The sequence below is a fragment of the Eschscholzia californica genome, unplaced genomic scaffold (genome assembly GCF_041429995.1).
Source record: "Eschscholzia californica isolate CP2 unplaced genomic scaffold, dmEscCali1.0.p SCAF_1, whole genome shotgun sequence".
NCBI lineage: Eukaryota > Viridiplantae > Streptophyta > Magnoliopsida > Ranunculales > Papaveraceae > Eschscholzia > Eschscholzia californica.
This window is the reverse complement of record NW_028238198.1, coordinates 4787745-4808119: the sequence shown is the minus strand read 5'-3', so window position 1 is coordinate 4808119 and position 20375 is coordinate 4787745. Positions and strand designations below refer to the sequence as shown.

The following is a 20375-nucleotide window of genomic DNA, read 5'->3' as shown; positions in this document are numbered from 1 at the left end:
CGGGACATCTGGACCGGACCTGCAAGAAGTCCGAATTAGGGAAAAGTCCGGTGCCCTGTTGGGGCCGGTCGGGAAAGGAGTAACATATAAACTGAATCACTTTTGTAAGGCTGAGAGTTCAACAAGGGATAAATCTGCACACATAAAGGATACATAAAGCAATACTAATAAGATTACTTTTTTTGTTCTATACAGGTCAAGCCTCTCATGGAACCACCATGAGCTAGAAAGCAGTGAAAAGGGTCTTTACCCAGGGTTGGCTCTGAGATTCTAGAGGTTTGCAGCGAACTCAAAAAATTATAGAACGAACGAAACCACGCCTGCTAAAAGGAAACGTTAAGATTTATAATTTGAAGTCTTAACTAACTTGATAATTTCTTTATCTGTCTCCCTACATATTTATCCAATTTTAACCATCTCCTTTTCCCCCTCTCCATCTCCTTACTTTTCTCCATAAATCACTCTCTGAAATTGATACCCCTGATTCTGATTCTGATTCTAATTCATCTAGATATTATCAGACCAAATCATTGAGGTATCATAGAAGTTCGGCTGAAAATTTCTTCCCACCTAATACACATAATGCACACACTTACTAGTACCTCCACAGTGTAGAACAAGAGCTATTTTGAGTCAATGCCGAATAACCTGTTTCCGTCCGGCACCGCCATGACCTTGCAAGAGAATAAGAGAAAGGCTTAAATGGGATTGTAGAGCATCAAGGATTCCTTCTAACACTTCACTTATCGACGTCCGACTTCCAACAAATACACATAGAATACACACTTACTAGTACCTCCACAGTATTGTACAAGAGCTATATTGAGTCGATTAATGTCGAAGAACCTGTTTCTGACCGCCATGATCTTGCAGGAGAATAAAGGAAAGGTTTGGGCGGGATTTGTAAAGCTTCGAGGTTTCCTTCTAACATTTCCAACACTTTACTCATCGAAGGCCGACTTGGAGGATTGATTTGTATACACCATAGACCCACAATAATCATTTTCTTTGCAACAACTTCTTCGCTCTCTTCAATCATAATTCCTCGCAGTCCAAGTCCCCCCTCTAGATTGAGACGATCGTAAATCCAATCTGGAAAGTATAGCTGAGAAGAATGATCCTTCCCCACTTTCACATCAAAGTTCTTTCTACCCCCTACCATTTCTAATATCATCATTCCATAGCTGTAAACATCTGACTTGTGAGAAACTCCTCCAAAGTTTCTGCTAAATACTTCTGGAGCAATATAACCTGCAGTTCCTCTTGCATCCAACATCGATATGATACTCTCTTTTCCAGGACACAACTTTGCGAGTCCAAAGTCTGCAATCTTTGGTGAGAAATCATCATCTAAGAGAATATTATGAGGTTTTATGTCGGAATGTATTATTCTAGTGCTACAACCACGGTGTAAGTACCCGAGTCCTCGAGCAATTCCAATTGCGATTTCATATAATATTTTCCACTCTAAAGATGATTCTAACGAAATATTTTTGTTGTAAATGAATTTGTCAAGGGACCCATTGGGCATGAATTCATATATTAGAGCTTGTTTATCTTTCTCATAACAGAAGCCAAGTAGACTTACGATATTGATGTGAGAAGTTCGGCTAATGCTTGCAACTTCATTCAAGAATTCTTCTCCGTTATTACTTGTGGATTTATTGGACAAAACCTTAACTGCCACCAAACGACCATCCTGAAGTTGTCCTTTGAAGACAGAACCATAACCTCCTTGGCCAAGTTTTTCTTTAAACGAGTTAGTCATTTTATCGACTTCTGTGTATCTAAATCTCTTAGAAACAATGGATCCACCATTTCCAAAGAAAGCCTCCAGAGTCTGGTCATCATTTTCCTTCTTCCATGAGTATATCTTTCTGAATACCAGAATCAATAAGCTCACTGCAATTAGACTTCCGCTTACTCCGGCTCCTATTCCTGTAACAGGATAATAGAAGAAATGAAGTGAAAAAAAATCAAATACCATCTACTTTTAACTAGCAAACAAGTATAGCCGAACAAGGACAGATTTTATGAGTATTTACCTATTAGAACTTTCTTTCTTTTACTGCGTTTTGCATGATCTGCGGATACCCCATGATCTGCAATTAGAAAACCTGACGGTAATTAGTAACATTCACTCATGATACAAGCCGAAACTTCTATCTAAGCTCCCCAGATATCGGATTATGTTGACGAGTTTTCCTTTCTACCCACGCTTCTGATATTAATTCACTAACATAATTGCAAGAGCAAAATTAAAAGTTATAAAGTAACTAGGGTATATCCCGTGCCCTAGGGCACGGACACTTTTATCAATCAAATGTTACGTAATTTATCGTTATATTTTATTGAGAGAGAGAGAGATTTTTATGAGTTATTATTTTTTGTATTATTTTTTTGTTTCTTTTATCTTAAATTAGTTAATATTTTATTGAGAGAGAGATTTTAATTTCTTTTTTTAACCCTTGAAATTTATTTTGTTTCTTTTTTTCTTAAATTAGTTATTTTATTGAGAGAGAGAGAGAGAGAGATTTTAATTTCTTTCTTTAACCTTTGAAATTTATTTTGTTTCTTTTTTTCTTAAATTAGTTATTTTATTTCTAAGAAGGAAAGGATTATTGTTTTTTAAATAGGTAACTTTATTTCTACGAAGGACTATATTTTAAATTTTGAGAAGGGCTTCTAGACAATATGCATAATTAAATAAGGATGTTTGTCCCAGTCATCGTTTTCCCTTCTGTTTTATATAATAGATTCTGAAAGATTTTTCAACTGTTAATAAGTGGATTGTGAGAATAGTCCCACATGGGAGAATGGGTAACTAGCAACTAAGAATATAAAAATATAAAGTATAGGTCCCCTCCACTCATTGCCAATTGGTTTTGAGTTGGATGGCCACAAACTTAACATGGATCAAATTAGAAAATTTTCAACTCTTAAAATTATGAAAGATCGAATTGACAAGATAGTTATAAATGGGGTCAAATGAGAATTTAGTCTGCTTAGAAACCCAAGGCGAACGGCTGGATTCCGCCAATAGGTTGGACCAATCCAACCGGTCAGCTCAAATATTGATCCACTTTTCAGGACAGATTATATGACTTGTTTGAAATAATGGATGGTGGATAAGTACCAGCAGAACAAGTAGAAGTAGTTCCATTTGGACAATAGCAGACAAAGCCTGAAGATGAAGATGAGTTATACCCACACGACCCTCCTGATTCAATACAACTCACACACGCATCTATCCCCGTTCGAGCTTCATCATGAACGTAGTAAGTAACATTAAAACCTTCTCTCAATATCGGAAGTAGTAGTTTTTTTGGATCACTTGCTAATCTGCCAAAATCTAATATACTAATCGGAACTTCCATGTTTTCTCTGCAATTAGGGTTTACTCCATCACCTAGGGTTTTACTCCAAAAATAAGCATCACCACTACTTGTTTCGTTCTTTCTGCAAGTAAACTTATTGGATATGGGCAATCCTCCTTTGGATTCCAAAGGACAATCATAAGAAAGGGTCAGATTCAAATACCCAGTTTGAGGGTAACTGAAAAGGGTGGTATTTAGGTTTGTGTTTGTAAAATTCTCAGAACAAGCATCATCATCAACCATGAAATCACTTCTGGTGATCCTCATGATTCTATCTGCTTGATTGATTTGCAGAACGCGGTATTTTTGAGAGATGATTGTAATTTCTGTAAAACTATTGTTACTGGTGCAGTCTAATTTGTATCCAGGGAATCCACAGTAATCAGGTCGATTATTTCCATAGAAAGGATACCCAATGTTCATCCCACCTCCACAAGTGAAATTAGTAAAGCAGTTTCTTTGCTGTTGACATGAACTGTCTTGAACTTGGTTGATGAGAATAAAAATTGGAAAGAAGATGATGATGGTGGTGCCAGGTGATTGGGAAATGAACGATGATGGGTGATAGGAGATGATCATCTTCAGAGATAAAAATGAAGGGAGAAGCAGAAATGATAGAACTGAGGAAGCATTGGAATTGGTCTATAAGAGTTGAGAGGAATTTAACTTTTCTTTATTGACATTTGAAAAGAAATGTTTGACTTGGGATTTTGAAGGAGGACTATGAACCTTAATGCATGGACATTCAAATGTATTTCACACAGTACAAAAGATCACACACACATTTTTCGCACACCTAATAAAATTTTACACACGTGTTTCCCACATGTACAAATTTTAGCCCTAATGCATTGGAGTTGATTTTTGAGGTTGAACTAAAGCTTAATATTTTCGAGTAAAAATGTGTTTTTTTATGTGTAAGACAGGCTGGTATTAGAGTTGCTCTCATAGCCAACTCATTTTGGATTAGAAGCCCGACGGTTACGTGTTAGGCTCAAAAGAACGTTACATATGAGTGGGCGTGTTGTGTGTGATTATAATGTTACTACAATTAAGAGTGATTTTAAGTGTCTTTGGTTGGAAGTGATTTTGTCTTACTTAGAGGCCGATCCGGCATCACATTTCCAAACTTCGAAAATCTCAATAATTCAAAATCTATTATATGATTTATGCCATCAGGGTTTGGGGTAAACGTAATTATGTAGGAAATGAAGAAAACTATTCAGTTTTACATGAACAAAATGAATTCTCATAACCAAGTAAATAATATGTAAGGCCTCACCAGTGATTGATTTACTGTCATTGCAGGTTTTGTTGTAGGGTTGATCAGAACAAAAGCATTTGAGTTCTCCATTATCAAAACCACAAAATCCAGCACTAGCTTTACACTCTGTGCACCTTTTCTTGACCAAGTACTTAAGCATAAACCCTTCTTCCATTAAAACCGTATAATTCTTAATTCACTAGTTCTAGGACTACTTTTATAAACTTCAGCTGGAGCTAGAACCCATGACTTGCGCAACTTAACCCCTTCCTCTACGATATTCGGATTCCCCGGAACGACATTAAAGAATGCTAGAGAAAAATGCTTCGAAGATGTGTCACAATCCACAGAATACCTTAAACTCTCTGTTCCAAACGCGTCGGGGCAGTTGTAAAAGAAGGATAGATAATAAACATCAGGACCAAACTGGAAAGGAGGCATGATTGTTTCTCAAGAACAACTAAGTTTTGAACTCGAAATGATTGTCCTGTATAATTGATATCTTTGACGATATAATCAATTCCTAATGCATGTATGATGGGTTCTCCCTGTATGCAATTGACTTTGAATTCTGGGATCCCACAGTATTTATCATGAATCCAAAATGGGTAGCTACTATTTGTGAGATTATTTCCACAGCTTTTAGGTTTGCACTCTTCATATCTATAATCACCCAATGAGAAAACTACTTGAACTAGAGTGAAGAAGAAGAAGAAACTAGCTCTGAATAAGGAGAAGTTCTGTTGGTTTATATAACTAATGTTGGAATAAAGAGAAGAAGATCAAAAAAAGGAAAAGGAGAAGAAAGATATGCAATTTATATAGGGATGTTTGATATCATACAAGAAAACCAGAGAAGAGCAATTCTGGGGAGATCTTTCAAAATTTTCATCTTTTATCAATTTTCTCAAGAGGTGGTGGGTCTTTGGTATTTTAACTGTAATAATCTAATCTTCCTCAGTCACTCATTCTTCATTCATATTTTCGTAAATAGACTTGACTCTTGAGTCTTCCATTGATGTAGACATCTGAAAGCAGGATTCAACCTCTCTATTTCTAAATTTCCGAACACGAACATGGTTTGTTGTATCAGCTGAATAGTCGAATTATCTTCATCCAGACCTGCTTTTTAGCCATCTTGTTTAAGAAATTGTAGTGTGGGCCAGCATCTTTGCTGCTGAAATAGTCCATGACCCTACTACGCAAGCATTTTGTTGGTTGAGTAGCATATATAAAACACCTATCAATTTCCTTATGCTTCGGCGGAAAAAGTTGCAGCTTTAAATGTGGATAGTTCAAATCAACGTTGATGAAGAAGCACGCCACAACTCACAAGGTATGACGGAACGGTTTGATTAGGGTTTCATAAGAAGTAAACCCGCACAAATTAAGATCAAGAAAGACTAGTAGATATTAGCGAATATATCAAATAATATCCGATCAGTCCAATACGACCCTTGACAAAATTAAGAAAAATATTTTTCTTTTTGCTGATCCCTCATGATTAATGAGACATTATTTGATCCTCAGTTAAGTGTCAGCCATTAATTTTATAAAAAAAAATACTCCTATGAATCTATACCTCACAGCCTGACACATAATCTAGCTACTGTAATCTCTACTTAATTTAAACATTTTTTATGTGTGAATCTGTCGCGTGCACCATTTGCTCTTTGGAAAGAAAAATAAATTGCTACATATTGTCGAGCGAAAGCTTTGGTTTCTAGCTGTAGTAGGAATTTGGTTCAAACTTCAACATGACGTCAGCAATACACATAAAATCTGACTTACTATACTATCATAATACAATATGATAACTATTTTATTTCAATTAGTGATGAAGAACCTGTGGCTGATGGCCATGATCTTGCAGGAGAATAAAGGAAAGGTTTGGGTGGGATTTGCAAAGCTTCGAGGCTTCCTTCCAACATTTCCAACACTTTACTCATCGAAGGCCGACTAGAAGGATTGATTTGTATGCACCACAAACCCACAATTATCATTTTCTTTGCAACAACTTCTTCACTCTCTTCAATCATAATCCCTTGAAGTCCAAGTCCCCCCTCTAGATTGAGACGATCGTAAATCCAATCTGGAAAGTATAGCTGAGAAGAATGATCCTTCCCCACTTTCACATCAAAGTTCTTTCTACCCCCTACCATTTCTAGTATCATCATTCCGTAGCTGTAAACATCTGACTTGTGAGAAACTTCTCCAAAGTTTCTGTTAAATACTTCTGGAGCAATATAACCCGCAGTTCCTCTTGCATCCAACATCGATATGATACTCTCTTTTCCAGGACACAATTTTGCGAGTCCAAAGTCTGCAATCTTTGGTGAGAAATCCTCATCTAAGAGAATATTGTGAGGTTTTATGTCAAAATGTATTATTCTAGTGCTACAACCACGGTGTAAGTACCCGAGTCCTCGAGCAATTCCAATTGCGATTTCGTACAATATTTCCCACTCTAAAGATGATTCCAACGAAATATTTTTGTTGTAAATAAATTTGTCAAGAGACCCATTAGGCATGAATTCATATATTAGAGCTCGTTTATCTTTCTCATAACAGAAGCCAAGTAGACTTACGATATTAACGTGGGAAGTTCTGCTAATGCTTGCAACCTCGTTCAAGAACTCTTCTCCGTTGTTACTCGTGGATTTATGTTTATCGGACAATATCTTAACTGCCACCAAACGACCATCCTGAAGTTGTCCTTTGAATACAGAACCATAACCGCCTTCACCAAGTTTTTCTTTGAAGGAATTAGTCATTTTATTGACTTCCATATATCTGAATCGCTTAGGAGCAAACGATTCATTATTCTTAAAGAAGACCTCCAGATTCTGGTCATTATTGTTCTTACTATTTCCCTTCTTCTTGAAGGTAAAGATTGCAAAAAACAATATGCTTGTTGTAATTAGACACCCACCCACTCCAGCTCCTATTCCTGTCACAGAATAACAGAGACAATTAAATATAACCAACAAACATGTAACCAAATATTGTAATAGAAAATCCTTTCAAATATAACATTCAAACAGAGATGTGTTTTATGAGTGATAACCTATTTTAACTTTCTTTCCCGTAATGTGCTTCGGGGGAGGAGGAACTGCAGAAGTCGTGAAACGAATAAAAGGATTAGTCATAATAAACGGATGACTATATCATATACAAATTTGATTAATATTATCTACATCTTCTAACTACGTAAAACCTACTACTGAAAAAATTAATTGAGAGAGCGCGGTAGCAACATATATGAAGGGGAGAAAAACAAAAAAGGGTATTTTCTTTTCCATACTATTTATGATCGTCCCTGATTCGTGGCATTCAAATTGTTGAGTGCTATTATTGGTTATACATTGACCTCCATTACTGTAACAATTGAGACAATCACTCGACACATTCCCCTCGAAAGAAAATTCAGCAGTACACAGAGCAAAAGGGTTCACTTCCCAAACATGACGAGGGGGTAATTCCGCACGCGCAATTAAGGGTATCTGAATAACTGAACAATGACTGCTATCATTCTCACTGATGAGACTAGATGGAAGCTGATCTGGATAACTATAGTGAAGAACAATGTTTTCTTTGCATTTTGTATACGTATAGATGTTAACATCATCGTACTCGTAGAAAGAACTAAAAGTAGGACGATAATTATCAGAGCATCTGTACAAGGTGAAGTTGGGGGTTCTGGATACAAAAGAAATGAAGGGCGAGGAAGCCGGTAATTCAAACTTGTAGTCCAGATCGCAGCTATTTGAACTCAATCGACGTTGTAGTAACTGGTCATGAAGTAGTACTGCATTGTTGTAGAAGATATTTTTTACATCATAACTTCTTCCTCTCTGGTGTATTTGAGGCGGCTGCGGTTTGCAATCTATAACTAATGAGCCACACTCAGGATGGGTGGCATTGGAGAAGGGGTAACCAGTTCTTCCTAAGCTTCCACATTCAAAGGGTAAACAAGTTGGTCTTTGTTTCAGTTCACCGTTAGCTAAAATGATGTGTGGGAGAAGTAAAGAAAACAAGAAATGAACAAGAGAAGTAGGAACCTTTTGAGTTTTCATTCTTTGGTTAACGAAAACTTCTGAAAATAAGATTCAATACCGAAAAACAACAAGATATCTGAAAAGAGGTATTCAGACAGAAGAATAGGAAATAACTCTTCAAATGTGGTTTCTAACTACCAATTATAATGTTATCATCTCAGTTGATATTGTCTCAGTTGATACGTTGCATTAACTTTGTTGAATTAAAACTCGAAAGACTTGAGAATAAGATAGAGAAGGCCAAAAGGTCCTTGTTGAAGATTTTTTAATAACAAGACAAATATTATGGAAGGAGAAATGCTGCTTGACCCGAATGATCGGCCGATGTCAGTCCAAAATGTGACGTGGCCGGCCATGTCGGATCAAATAGAGTTCTCGTGAAGAGAGTGTGTTTTCTTTTATATTCAGTTTTAAGTCCAGTAAAAAGGAACAGGAATCTCAAAAAATTAGTCAGTTCTGTCTCCCAATCCATTCCAAGAAGCTCTAAGAAGGCAGTCTCTTAAGATCTGGACTGTTGGTCTAAAAGAAAACACACTCTCTTCAAGAAAACAAACTCTCTTCAAGAAAACACTCTCTCTTCAAGCCAACTCTATTTCGTCCGACGTGGCCGACTACGTCAGATTTCAGGCTGACATCGGCCTACCACTCGAGTCAAGCAGCATTTCTCGTAGAGAAGCATCCTCATCCACCCCTTTTCGATATTTTTTAAATACACTTGACTAGTCTTTTAGCATTCATATCTTTCATCTTCCATTAAAGGCCAGTACTATACCTGGGCCTACACTCCTATTTATCCTCAAACTTTGTCTATAGGTTTTCAACATCAACAAGCGTGTTAGACACGCCACGACCACGGCGCTTTCAATCGTGTTGTGTCGTGTCCAAACCACAAAAGTCTGGGCGCTGAAACACCCCATAGCAACGCCCCAGTCGTTGTCGTGGCACTTCAAGACGTTATCGTTTCGTGCAATGGTGAATGGTGAATGGTTAAGCCGTTCACGGTCCATCCACCAAAACACTTTAACTTTCTTTCAAGTCAAACATTGTGGTCTTTGGTTTAAACTTTAAAGCCTAACATGTTTGTTCATTTCTTGATTTATTTGTTGAAAAAAAAAGTTGTTATCGTTTATAACTTTTCACCTTTTTTTTTATCTTTTAATTCTAAAACTATATTACCAACTTAAGTTTTTTTTTTTGTTTGTAGCAATTAATAATTAGTTTCAACAAAGTGGTAGTAATGTTTTATAAATAAAAATAACCCGTTTTTAAGTGTTTTTTTTAAGACGACTACGATTTACGTACGTCGTAATATTTGGCATTTGATACATCATAGCTGTGATAAGCTCGATAACTGCCCACTGATGGGTCATGAAAATGTCCCATCTGAGTCGTTTTATTTAGCCGAGTTAGTCCGTGCCGAATGTTTATTATAATAAAATGGTTGATTTTCTTGATTAGGTGTCTTTTGCAGAGTTAGGTGTGAAAACGGTTATAAAGAAGAAAAAGATGCATGAAGGGTATTTTGGTCATTTGGAGTCAAGGACATTCTGGTAATTTGGTCAAGGTCGGTGCATGGGTAAAAAGTAGAGTCCATACGAGCCCGTAGGAGAAAACGGAAGTCAATTCGGAGTCCGGATGAGTGAAATAGCAAAGGCAAAGATGAAGTCAAATAATGTTGACTGGTGCGATCATTTCGGTCACCATTCTGGATGGTGGGACACAACAAGGTGACGTGGCACGTCTGGAAGCGTGGAGCATCAGTATTCTGTATACCCGCTGAACATTGAAGTTCCATTCCAAATGCACCAACGAACATAATTAGTGGCCCCACCCGGAATTACCTTTTAGCCCCTCCTTTTGTCCTTCCTTAATTTTCAGCTTATAACTAATTGACAAGTGGTTATCTTTTCACCACAACCTCAACCAAAAATTCCAGATTTACCCCCAATTGCACTCATTGATTCCTTAGCCAACATGTGTCTATTTCTTGGAGATAAAGTAACCACAATTTCCCATTTTACCCTTTTAAACCTTATCCTCTAAAATCCTAGTCAACAACCAATATAAATAAATCTCTTCCTCTCGTTTTAGAGTGTACTTCAACAACCCTCTCAAAAGGCTTCCTTCTCTAATTTCTAAGCCTCTCCTCTTAGCCTATCTCTTCTCCTTCTTGTAGTAGTAAAATCCTAAAACCATTTCCTTCTCTTTTCTCTAGCCTCCATCACCTCTTCTACCCAATTTCTTTCTCTTCTAATTTCTAAATCTACTTTCTAATTCTACCTCATCTTCTTTTCTAATTTCTTTTCTACAACCATTCCTTTCTAATTCCTTTTCTAAACCTCTCTACTTCCACCTACTCTCAAAGTGTTATTAATTGGATTTGGAGAAAAAATTGGACCATATTTGGGAACAATTGGAGCAAGGATTTGGGTGATTTCTTGTCTTTGTCTTACTTATTTCCATATATTTTATTTTATCAATATATGTCTCTAAATTTAATGAGTAGCTAATCTTGTATCTAGGGTGTAGAGGAAACCCATACTTGGGCTTATTTTGAGATATGTTATTAATTAGTAAATCCTTCTCTTGAGCTTCAATGTTTATTAGTTGTCATTTCATATTGATTCTATGATCTTTTCATCATTCATGCATTATAATTAGATATTTCATGCTCTTATTAAGTTATTAGATGAGATATGCTTTTTAGATAATGAATGATAGTTTAGGAATTTAGTTTTATATGATAGTCAATCAAATATATATGATTTTGAATTGAGTTATTAAAGAATATCCTCCGAAATCTAAATAGTTTATTATGTTAGATTTTGAGTAATACATGAAAAATGAGATTTGTTAATGTAATGTATGTTTTAGATAGTTCATTTATGTGGTGGAATTAAGAACCCTAGATTTCTTTCCCACCTTGATTTCATTCTTATTAGTTTATTAGTATTGTTTTCTATTTAAAATAGTTTTCAAAATCAAATCAAATTTTCAAAAGGGGTTTTAATTTAGGATTTAGGTGAAATTGCTTGTCCCTTGGAACAATTCTCGGACTGATTAGAAATACTATAACTTGATCCTTACACTTGGGGATAAGACCTTTTTTAGGCTTATCACCCACTCAAACACTTACAAGACCGGGCCTATGGCCCAACAAGACAATGGCCTGAAACCCAACAACATTATTTATATCCTAATAATCCCAATTCAAACAACCAAAGATTCCACCTTCTCTCGGATTCGAACCTGGAATCGTTTCTAAGTGGTTAGCTTGGCTATGGCGTGTAAGAAACCGTACGGGACGTGACGGCCTGTGTTACTGTTCCTAATTTGTCATGGTTGACGGGTTTGGGTTCCTCATGAAGGGGCAGTTCTAATCGTTGAGATTCCTAACAACGATTATATTTGTAGGTCGCGGCTTTGGGACATAAAGAATAATCTCCGGAGAATAAATTCTCTAGGGCATCTATGTTTTTTTGTACATTCTCGGGGGCATATAATATTTTAATCCAAAAATTAACTTGATCAAACATCGCCCCCTAATCTTCATCGTCTCCAGTACCTTCACCACCACAACTTCCTACCACCACCATTGCCACCTATTCTCTCACCTCTCTTCTCCTCTCTCACTCGTTGTTACCCTTCTCTTAGTCTCTCACTCGCTGTTACCCTCTCTCTTAGTCTCTCACTACCTCTCTCTATTGCTCTCACTATCTACGTCTCTCGATCTCTCACTATTTTTCTCTCAATCTTTCATTGTTTATCGATCGATCTCTTATTTTTTCTCTCTTTTTATCTCTCAGACACTATTCTGGCGAAGGGAAGTGTCCACTTCGCCGGAACCAGACCTTGAGGAAGGATTCTGGCGAAACCCTACGAGAATTTTGTGGCCACGAAATGTTTTGTGGCCACAAAATGTTTCGTGGCTTTGACCATTTTTTGGTCACAAAAATGTTTCATGGCTAAAAAATGTTTCGTGGATGCAAAACGTTTCGTGGTCACGAACTCTGTGATCTCCACAAAGAGATCTATACAGACCGCAACAGAGATAAGGAGAGATACAGACTGCGACAAACAGAGCTAAAGACTGAGAGAGAGAAAGAGAAAAAAAAAGAGAAAGAGAAATTAATCTAAAGACATATGTTTACAACGAGAGAGATGAGAGTGATCTACAATGAAAGAAATAGAGATCTAGAGTGAGAACGACAAAGAAATAGTCATTGAGAACGAAAGAGATAGTAAAGAGAGAGAAAGAGAGAGAGATAGAGAGAGAAGAGGAAAATTAGGGGATGATGTTTGATCTAGTCAATCTTTGAATTAAAAGAAGAATATGCCCTTTAAATCAATTTTTATTGATCAATTCTTTATTCCCCGGAAATTTTTCTGTATCTCCCAAAGCCGCAACCTATTTATGTTGCCTCGGTTGAGATATGAATATAAGACTTGATACCGACATACAAAATTAGATTTTACGTAGGTGTTGAGTAGAAATTTTCTCATTAATACACTAGTCTTCAGAGCCACCATCAGAGAGGGTGATCGCGTTTATTGCATCTTCAACTTCTTGTAATTAATAAAGTTTCTGACTATATACTAAGAGGACCTATTCAAACTAAAGAGTTGGACACATAGTAGAGATGAGCATATGTGGTAAGACGTAATAACGACATATTAAAACAAAAATTATTAGAAGTGAATCTAGAAAGTAATTGCTAATGTCTAGGGCCTCGAAACTCATTGCGAACCTATTTTGGGTTAGATGTCCGACAGTTACGTGTTAGCCTCAAAAGAGCGTCACATATGACTGGGTGGGTTATGTGTGAGTATAATGCTACTACAATTAAGAGTGATTTTGATGTAGTCGCAGCGGAATTTAAAGAAAATAATAAAAGTAAATGAAGAACGATAAAAGAACGATTAAATAACTCGAAATAATTATAAATTTGATTAAACTCAATTGGTTTTTCTCTTCAATGTGAATAATAAAGACAGATTGAACCTCCTTTTATAGGATATTAGACTTTCCTAGATAGACTCAAACTGGACTTTCCTAAATAATAGAAATGCTAACACAAGGTAACTTCCTAAACCTGGTTTCATTATGAATCTTACCTTATGCTAACATAAGGTAACTTCCTAAATAATAGAAATGCTAACATAATAGAAATGCTAACATAAGGTAACTGAAACTAGTCATGGCCGATAGGCTCACGGTTAATGAGTCTGGCCCGGGTGCTCCGTCATCAGCCTCCCCTTCTCCCATGAGGTTCGTCCCGAACCGTTTCGAAAAAAAAATAATTTGATGCACCAGCATACGATGAATTCTGCCATGGCGATCCGTGATTCCCACTTCGTATGAATTTTGCATTGAATGTGAAGGATACCAACTTGCAACAAATCACTAACTACATTCTCAATCTCATATGCCAACGATTCTCGCAAAATTAACTTTAGTGAAGAAACAACGTCTTGTAGATCTTTACATCTCCCGTCATCATGTAGTACGATGAAAAGAAAAAAAATAATAAATTCCACATTCTTCTCTATGAAAGAAACAACCTTAAATTTCATTCGATCAATGACCTTGTTTGCTTCTTCCCTGTTTTTAACAACGTTGACAAACTTACCACTTTCATCTTCATGAAGTTTATAGAATATAATTCTATTATAATATGTCAACTTATTAAATCTCCGAGTTAATACATCATATTGTCGACGAACCAAAGTTGACAAATCCGTGTATGGAAGTTTAGGGTCGATTTGGTATTCACCAAAGATTCCTACCACATAGTTTTTACTAAGCCCTTGCCAGATATCGTTTCCGAAATAAATCTCCTTCATCGTATCATCAAATTCATCGGCTTCCGTTAACTGATAACTATCCATCTGGGTCTAATCATAAATAACTATATTGTGTTCTATATTAGTCGTAGGTGGGGAAATTTGAAATTGAATCACAACTATTTTCACGTTTTGGACACGAGTTAATCCACCTGAAGAATGACTATTTTTCATATCAAAACCCAAACCTTTAACAAGTTCGGTATCATCAACTGTACCACCAAGCTTTTTCACAATCTTAACATCACGAAGATCGATAAGTTTCGGTTTAGTTGGATCAAGAACTGAAAGGACAACATCAACAGCAAGTGCAGCTAAGAGAGTGGAATATTGATTTACAACTTTGCTGTTAAGAGAAGTACTAACAAATTTGATGAGAGATTCAAGATCAGAAAGCTCAACAGGAACAGTCATGGCGATCAATATATCAAGTGATCTCCTTTTGAATCTATTCGCTGGTCGAAATTGATGATTAGTAGTCCCTTCGATAATTGGCCTAGGTAAGCATTGTCTGTTGAGATGGTAATAGCAATGTGGATTAAACAATGGACCTTGATCATTACTGTGTGGAGGATTAAATTCTTGATTGACCGCCTTTGGTGATTGAATTTCAAGATACCCAACAATTTTGATTTTGTCATCACAAGCACAATCAGGTACTATTTGCCATTGCTAGGTGTTTGGTGGAAAACGAAAATTCTTCTTCTTCTTTGTTCTTCTTCTCTTGAGATGGTGGAAAACGATATCCATCCGCTGGAAGACGCAATTCGGGTGGAGATCCCACCATATTATCTTCACAACTTTCAATGGAGAACGACGATGATTCGGGAGCACACGGCGGTGTTGGGACAGCAGGTTATATTATGATAAGAACCTTCAAGTTCTTCTCTAGGCCAACCAAAGATAAACGTAATACTAATATAAAACTTTATTAATAACTTCAATATTCATGAGATGTTGAAAGGTAGATGGTGTATTGGTTAACCTGAAAGGCATGACAAGAAACTCATAATGACCATCATGTGTCTGAAAGGCAGTTTTATGTACATCTTCTTGTTGCATCCTGATCTGATGGTACCCGGACCTTAAGTCTAATGTTGAGAAATACAATTCCCCATGCAATTCATCTAATAATTCATCTATCACCGGTATAGGAAATTTATCCTTTACCGTAATTTTGTTTAGTGCTCTGTAGTCAATGCACATGCGCCACGTATCATCTTTTTTATTTACTAATAATACAGGTGATGAGAAAGCACTTGTACTCGAGCGAATTAATCCAGATTGCAGTAGTTCTTTTACTATTTTCTCAATCTCATTCTTTTGACCAAAAGCATACCTATAAGGTCGAACATTAATTGGTGAACTGTTGGGATGTAAAGTAATGCGATGATCGTGACTTCTCATGGGTGGCAAACATGTTGGTGCTGAAAATACCACAACAAATTGCTAATCAAGGATTGAATTTCTGTATCTATATTGGAATTAGCTTCATCGTTGTTTTCACCTGAAATTTGACACAAAACTCCCAATAACCCTTGCTTGAGGAGTCGTTGCATGGCATGGCTGGTGGCGATCTTCACTTTCCTTCCTCTTACACCTTCCAAACTAAATTGTTTTTGTATAGTGAATTTCATTGTTAAGTACTTGAAATCCCAAGTTATTGGCCCAAGTGTTTGTAGCCAACTTACTCCCAATACCATATCACAACCCCCAAGTTTCAGTATATAAAAATTTCCCGTGAAAGCATACTCATTAATCTTATACTCTAGGCTAAAATATTGCCCTTCACAAGTAATTCTTGACCCGTCTGCTACCATAACTTCAAAGGAGTTGTCAAGTACAGTTTTAATACCTAGCTTCTTCGGGATGGAAGCGTCAATAAAATTATGAGTACTACCTGAATCAATTAAAACAATAACTTAAGCCTGTTTAATTTCACCTTGGACCTTCATGGTTTGTGGTGCAGGGGAGCCATCCAATGCATGCATAGAAATCTCCACATGTTCTTCTTCTTGTGTGTATACCTCTTCATCAACTCCCTCGCTTTCAGTTATGTTTGCGTCCTCATTATCTTCTTCTTTCTTAATGAGGAATAAAGTTTGTATCTTACATCGATGATCCCCGACACCACTTCTCATCGCAATTGTAACATAATTACTTGTTTCTTTTTAAGACCATCATTCTTCATCCAACTCTCCTTGGCGAGAACTGGTACAGACTTCACGAAGTCGGTTCCAACGGCTTCAATTGCTGCAACACAAGTATTCCTTTCGACGAACTTTTCAACTGCTGCCACATAAGTATCCTGATCAGATTCCGAAATCACATAAATTCCATTCTCAAATTTGTAGTAGAGGCTATTTTGAGTGCTATCAGTAACAACTTTTGCACCCGTAACAGAAGTATACTGACTCTTAGAATTCTCTTGTAACATATAATCAGTAACATCAGAAGCCAAATCCCCTACAAAAATTGTGAAATCATCACTACTAGTCTGGCTCTTCTCTCCCGAACCAAAAGGAATCAAATGCATTCTAAAATTCTGCCCAACATTAGGCATCATAGCCTGTTGTTGTTGTTGTTGTGGGTTTGGTGGTTGTTGATCCATCGGCGGTGGTGACATTGAAGGAGGTGGTGAATACGGTGGTGAGGATGGTGTCGGATAGTAAGAAGACGGAGGTTGTGGTGAATTTTTTTAGACGATTTCTCCCGGATTAAATGATAATCGTACGAATCTCGATACGCGTACGAACATGAAGCGCATAAGTATTGATTTGTCATCCCTTGATGAGTATAATCTGATTGAGTATTACTCTCTTGAGGGATAGAATATGAACGATACTGAGGTAAATGGTCTGGAAAAAAGTTTCTATAATCATTAGCCCAAAACTTTGGGTGCTTCCTATCACTACTAAGGTTTAGGTCTAACGAACGAAAATTACTTTTTTCTTACTCCTCCGTCGTCGAACGAATTTTGGTCTTGTGTCAAGCACTTCTCCTTCAATATCATCGGGCACAGTGATGGAAGTAACACTTAGAGAACTGTCTTCTCGATTCAGTCTATGTTTCTATATATGAAAAATATTCATCGAGAGGAAGAAAATCAAACCTTAGGATGCTTTTCAATATAGTCCAATTATCTATGAATTGTTTACCTTGATCAAGAAGTCTCCATTGCAGTGCATTGAATTGTTCATAGATTTTTTCGGACATATGTTGCTCAACCAAAAAGACCTTATCTTTATCATGAACATCTTGATTTCCGAACCAATCTTCCATGTGGTGGATCTAGAAATTTATATGAAATTGGCTTTCGAGGAGTGGAATTTTGGAAACTTGATGAATTTTTCTTTCATCTTCCCGATCAATACAAAATTGAGTTGTATCTCGAATGTGATCCCAGCATAAACGTGGAAAATTTTTCCAACATTCAAGAGGAGATATATCCATAGATATTTTATTTATAATATTTTTTTTGAGGAAAAAAAATCCAGAATTTTGATGGCTCTGAATACCACTTGATGTAGTCGCAGCGGAGTTTAAAGAAGATAATAAAAGTAAACAAATAACGATTAAATAAGTCGAAATAACTCTAAATTTGATTAAGCTCAATTGGTTTTCTCTTCAATGTGAATAATAAAGACAAACTGGACCTCCTTTTATAGGATATTAGACTTTCCTAGATAGACTCAAACTGGACTTTCCTAAATAATAGAAATACTATCATAAGGTAACTTCCTAAACTTAGATTCATTATGAATCTTACTAAAACTGGGACTTTCCTAAAACTATACGTCATGGCCGATTGGCCTACGTGGCCGATAGGCTCACGGTTAATGGGTCCGGCCCGGGTGCTCCTGCATCAGATTTTAAGTGTCATTGGTTGGAAGTAAATTTAGTCTTACTTAGAGGATGATCCGGCATCACACTTCTAAACTCTGAGGATGTTTTCCGAAAATGTCAATAATTCAAAATGTATTATATGATTTATGCCATCAGGGTTTCGGGTGTACGTAATTATGTAGGAAATGAAGAAAATAATCAGTTTTACATGAGCAGAATGAGTCACCAGTGATTGATTTACCGTCAGGGCTGGTTTTGTCGTAGTGTTGATCAACACAAAAGCATTTGAGTTCTTCATTTTCAAAACCACAAACTCCATCCCTCACTTTACACTCTGTACACCTTGTCACCAAGTACTTAAGCATAAATCCTTCTTCCATTAAAACCTTATAATCCATATGCCCACAACCCACTAGTACTCAGATTACCTTTATAAACTTCAGCTGGAGCAAGAACCCACGACTTGCACAACTTAACCCCTTTCTCTACTATATTCGGATTCCCCGGAACGACATTAAAGAATGCTAGAGAAGAAAGGTTAGAAGATGTGTCACAATTCACAGAATACCTTAAAGTCTCTTGTCCAAACTCTTGGGTTGTCACCTAATGAGGAAACTATTTGAACTAGAGTGAGGAAGAAGAAACCAGCTCTGAATAAGGAGAAGTTCTGCTATTTTATATAAATCATGTTGGATGAAAAAGAAGAAGAAGAAGAAGAAGAAGAAGGAGGAGGAGGAGGAGGAGGCGAAAGATATGATGAAGATGTTGAATAGAATAATACCATTTACATAAACAACACTGACAAAATTTTGAAATTAAATCTATAAGTTTCAGGCAACCAGTGATTTGTAACAAGGATGACTGAATGGTTTCGGTACAGAAAACCGAGAACCTTTATCTGTATTTATAGTTGAAAATAATATACAATACTTAGGAAACTTTACATATGTGTACAACACAAAAAAGAAAACTTAACTAAAGAGTTTCAGCCATATTGGGCATCATTAGAAAGAGTTGATTCTCTTTCCAATTTTAATGAATCCACCGATCTTATGAGATCGGTGTGATCTTTCTTCCTAATAGTTGATTCTCTTTCCAATTTTAATGAATCCACCGATCTTGTGAGATCGGTGTGATCTTCCTTCCTAATACCCTCCCGCAAATTGAACGTCGGGTGAAGTCGAAGGTTCAATTTGGGACACAATTCAAAAAATCATAGCCGGGACAAACTTTTAGTGAGAATATCGGCAAGTTGAGAGTGAGATGGAATGAACTTGACATGTAGGGAGCCAGCAGCCACCTTCTCACACACAAAATGATAGTCTAACTCAATGTCCTTTGTGCGCCCATGAAACACTGGATTTGAAGTCATTGAAATTGCACTCTTATTATCACAATAAATTAAGGATGGTTGAGACAAATTAACTCCAAGTTCTTGAAGAATAAAACTAATCCATGTGAGATCAGCAGCAACAGTAGCTAAGGCGCGGTACTCTGCCTCAGAACTGGATCGAGACACTGTTGGTTGCTTTCTGGCACTCCATGTAATTAAATTTAAACCTAGAAAAATAGAGAAACCTGTGGTGGAACGACGAGTGTCAGGGCAACCAGCCCAATCAGAATAAGCATAGGCAAATAACGTATCACAGGTAGAGTCTCGATTAATATGTAAGCCAAGATGAAGTGTGCCTTTGACATATCGCAGAATGCGTTTGACAGCCTGAAAGTGATCAACAGTTGGAGCATGCATAAACTGACATGCAACATTGACAGAGTAAGCCAAATCTGGTCTAGTCAGAGTGAGGTACTGAAGAGAGCCGACGATCTTGCGATAGAGAGTAGGATCAGGTAACAAAACTCCCTCACTTGAGAGATGATGACCGACGACCATAGGAGTGATGAAGGCTTAACCCCTTCCAAATTAAGAGTAGACAATATATCAGAGGCATACTTGGACTGAGTGAGTATAAGACCCTTAGTAGTAGG

At 36.8% G+C, this 20375-nt stretch overlaps 2 protein-coding genes and 1 long non-coding RNA gene across 10 annotated transcripts; 1 reads left to right on the top strand and 2 right to left on the bottom strand.

Annotated features, from left to right (window-relative positions):
* Positions 1 to 82: 82 nt before the first annotated feature.
* LOC147563463 (PR5-like receptor kinase) lies at positions 83 to 5893 on the bottom strand. Of its 6 annotated transcripts, XR_015224213.1 has the most exons (5): positions 4660 to 5795; positions 2046 to 2102; positions 797 to 1938; positions 603 to 674; positions 83 to 134 (listed from the first exon to the last, which is right to left on the bottom strand). XR_015224213.1 is itself a non-coding variant. In XM_086638096.1 (4 exons), exons 1-3 carry the CDS (start codon positions 3954 to 3956, stop codon positions 818 to 820), a joined length of 1998 nt encoding a protein of 665 aa, XP_086494222.1. In that variant the 3' UTR covers positions 153 to 377; positions 774 to 817. The 6 variants fall into 6 exon arrangements, 4 of the variants coding, with proteins under 4 accessions (XP_086494222.1, XP_086494229.1, XP_086494236.1 ...); XR_015224206.1 differs by lacking the exon at positions 4660 to 5795 and adding an exon at positions 3137 to 4017 and having other exon boundaries at positions 603 to 1938; XM_086638096.1 differs by lacking the exons at positions 83 to 134; positions 603 to 674; positions 4660 to 5795 and adding exons at positions 153 to 377; positions 3137 to 3956 and having other exon boundaries at positions 774 to 1938.
* On the top strand, positions 3142 to 4252 carry LOC147563464 (uncharacterized). The gene is made up of 2 exons (XR_015224228.1): positions 3142 to 3278; positions 3395 to 4252. It is a non-coding gene; the product is annotated as an uncharacterized LOC147563464 (long non-coding RNA).
* LOC147563462 (PR5-like receptor kinase) lies at positions 5437 to 18986 on the bottom strand. Of its 3 annotated transcripts, none has more exons than XM_086638129.1 (4): positions 18616 to 18986; positions 7709 to 7753; positions 6438 to 7591; positions 5437 to 6334 (listed from the first exon to the last, which is right to left on the bottom strand). In XM_086638129.1, exons 1-3 carry the CDS (start codon positions 18785 to 18787, stop codon positions 6459 to 6461), a joined length of 1350 nt encoding a protein of 449 aa, XP_086494255.1. In that variant the 5' UTR covers positions 18788 to 18986; the 3' UTR covers positions 5437 to 6334; positions 6438 to 6458. The 3 variants fall into 3 exon arrangements, with proteins under 3 accessions (XP_086494255.1, XP_086494265.1, XP_086494261.1); XM_086638139.1 differs by lacking the exon at positions 18616 to 18986 and adding an exon at positions 9254 to 9370 and having other exon boundaries at positions 6055 to 6334; positions 7709 to 9182; XM_086638135.1 differs by having other exon boundaries at positions 6055 to 7591.
* Positions 18987 to 20375: the final 1389 nt, after the last annotated feature.

Coding starts and splice junctions, on each gene's coding strand:
- LOC147563463 (XM_086638096.1), bottom strand. CDS start 3,956: ATGATCATCTCCTATCACCCATCATCGTTCATTTCCCAATCACCTGGC. Junction 2,103..3,136: donor TACTTCTACTTGTTCTGCTG/GTACTTATCCAC, acceptor TTCTAATTGCAG/ATCATGGGGTATCCGCAGAT. Junction 1,939..2,045: donor AAGAAAGAAAGTTCTAATAG/GTAAATACTCAT, acceptor ATCCTGTTACAG/GAATAGGAGCCGGAGTAAGC.
- LOC147563462 (XM_086638129.1), bottom strand. CDS start 18,787: ATGGATTATAAGGTTTTAATGGAAGAAGGATTTATGCTTAAGTACTTG. Junction 7,754..18,615: donor TGACGGTAAATCAATCACTG/GTGACTCATTCT, acceptor CGACTTCTGCAG/TTCCTCCTCCCCCGAAGCAC. Junction 7,592..7,708: donor GGGAAAGAAAGTTAAAATAG/GTTATCACTCAT, acceptor ATTCTGTGACAG/GAATAGGAGCTGGAGTGGGT.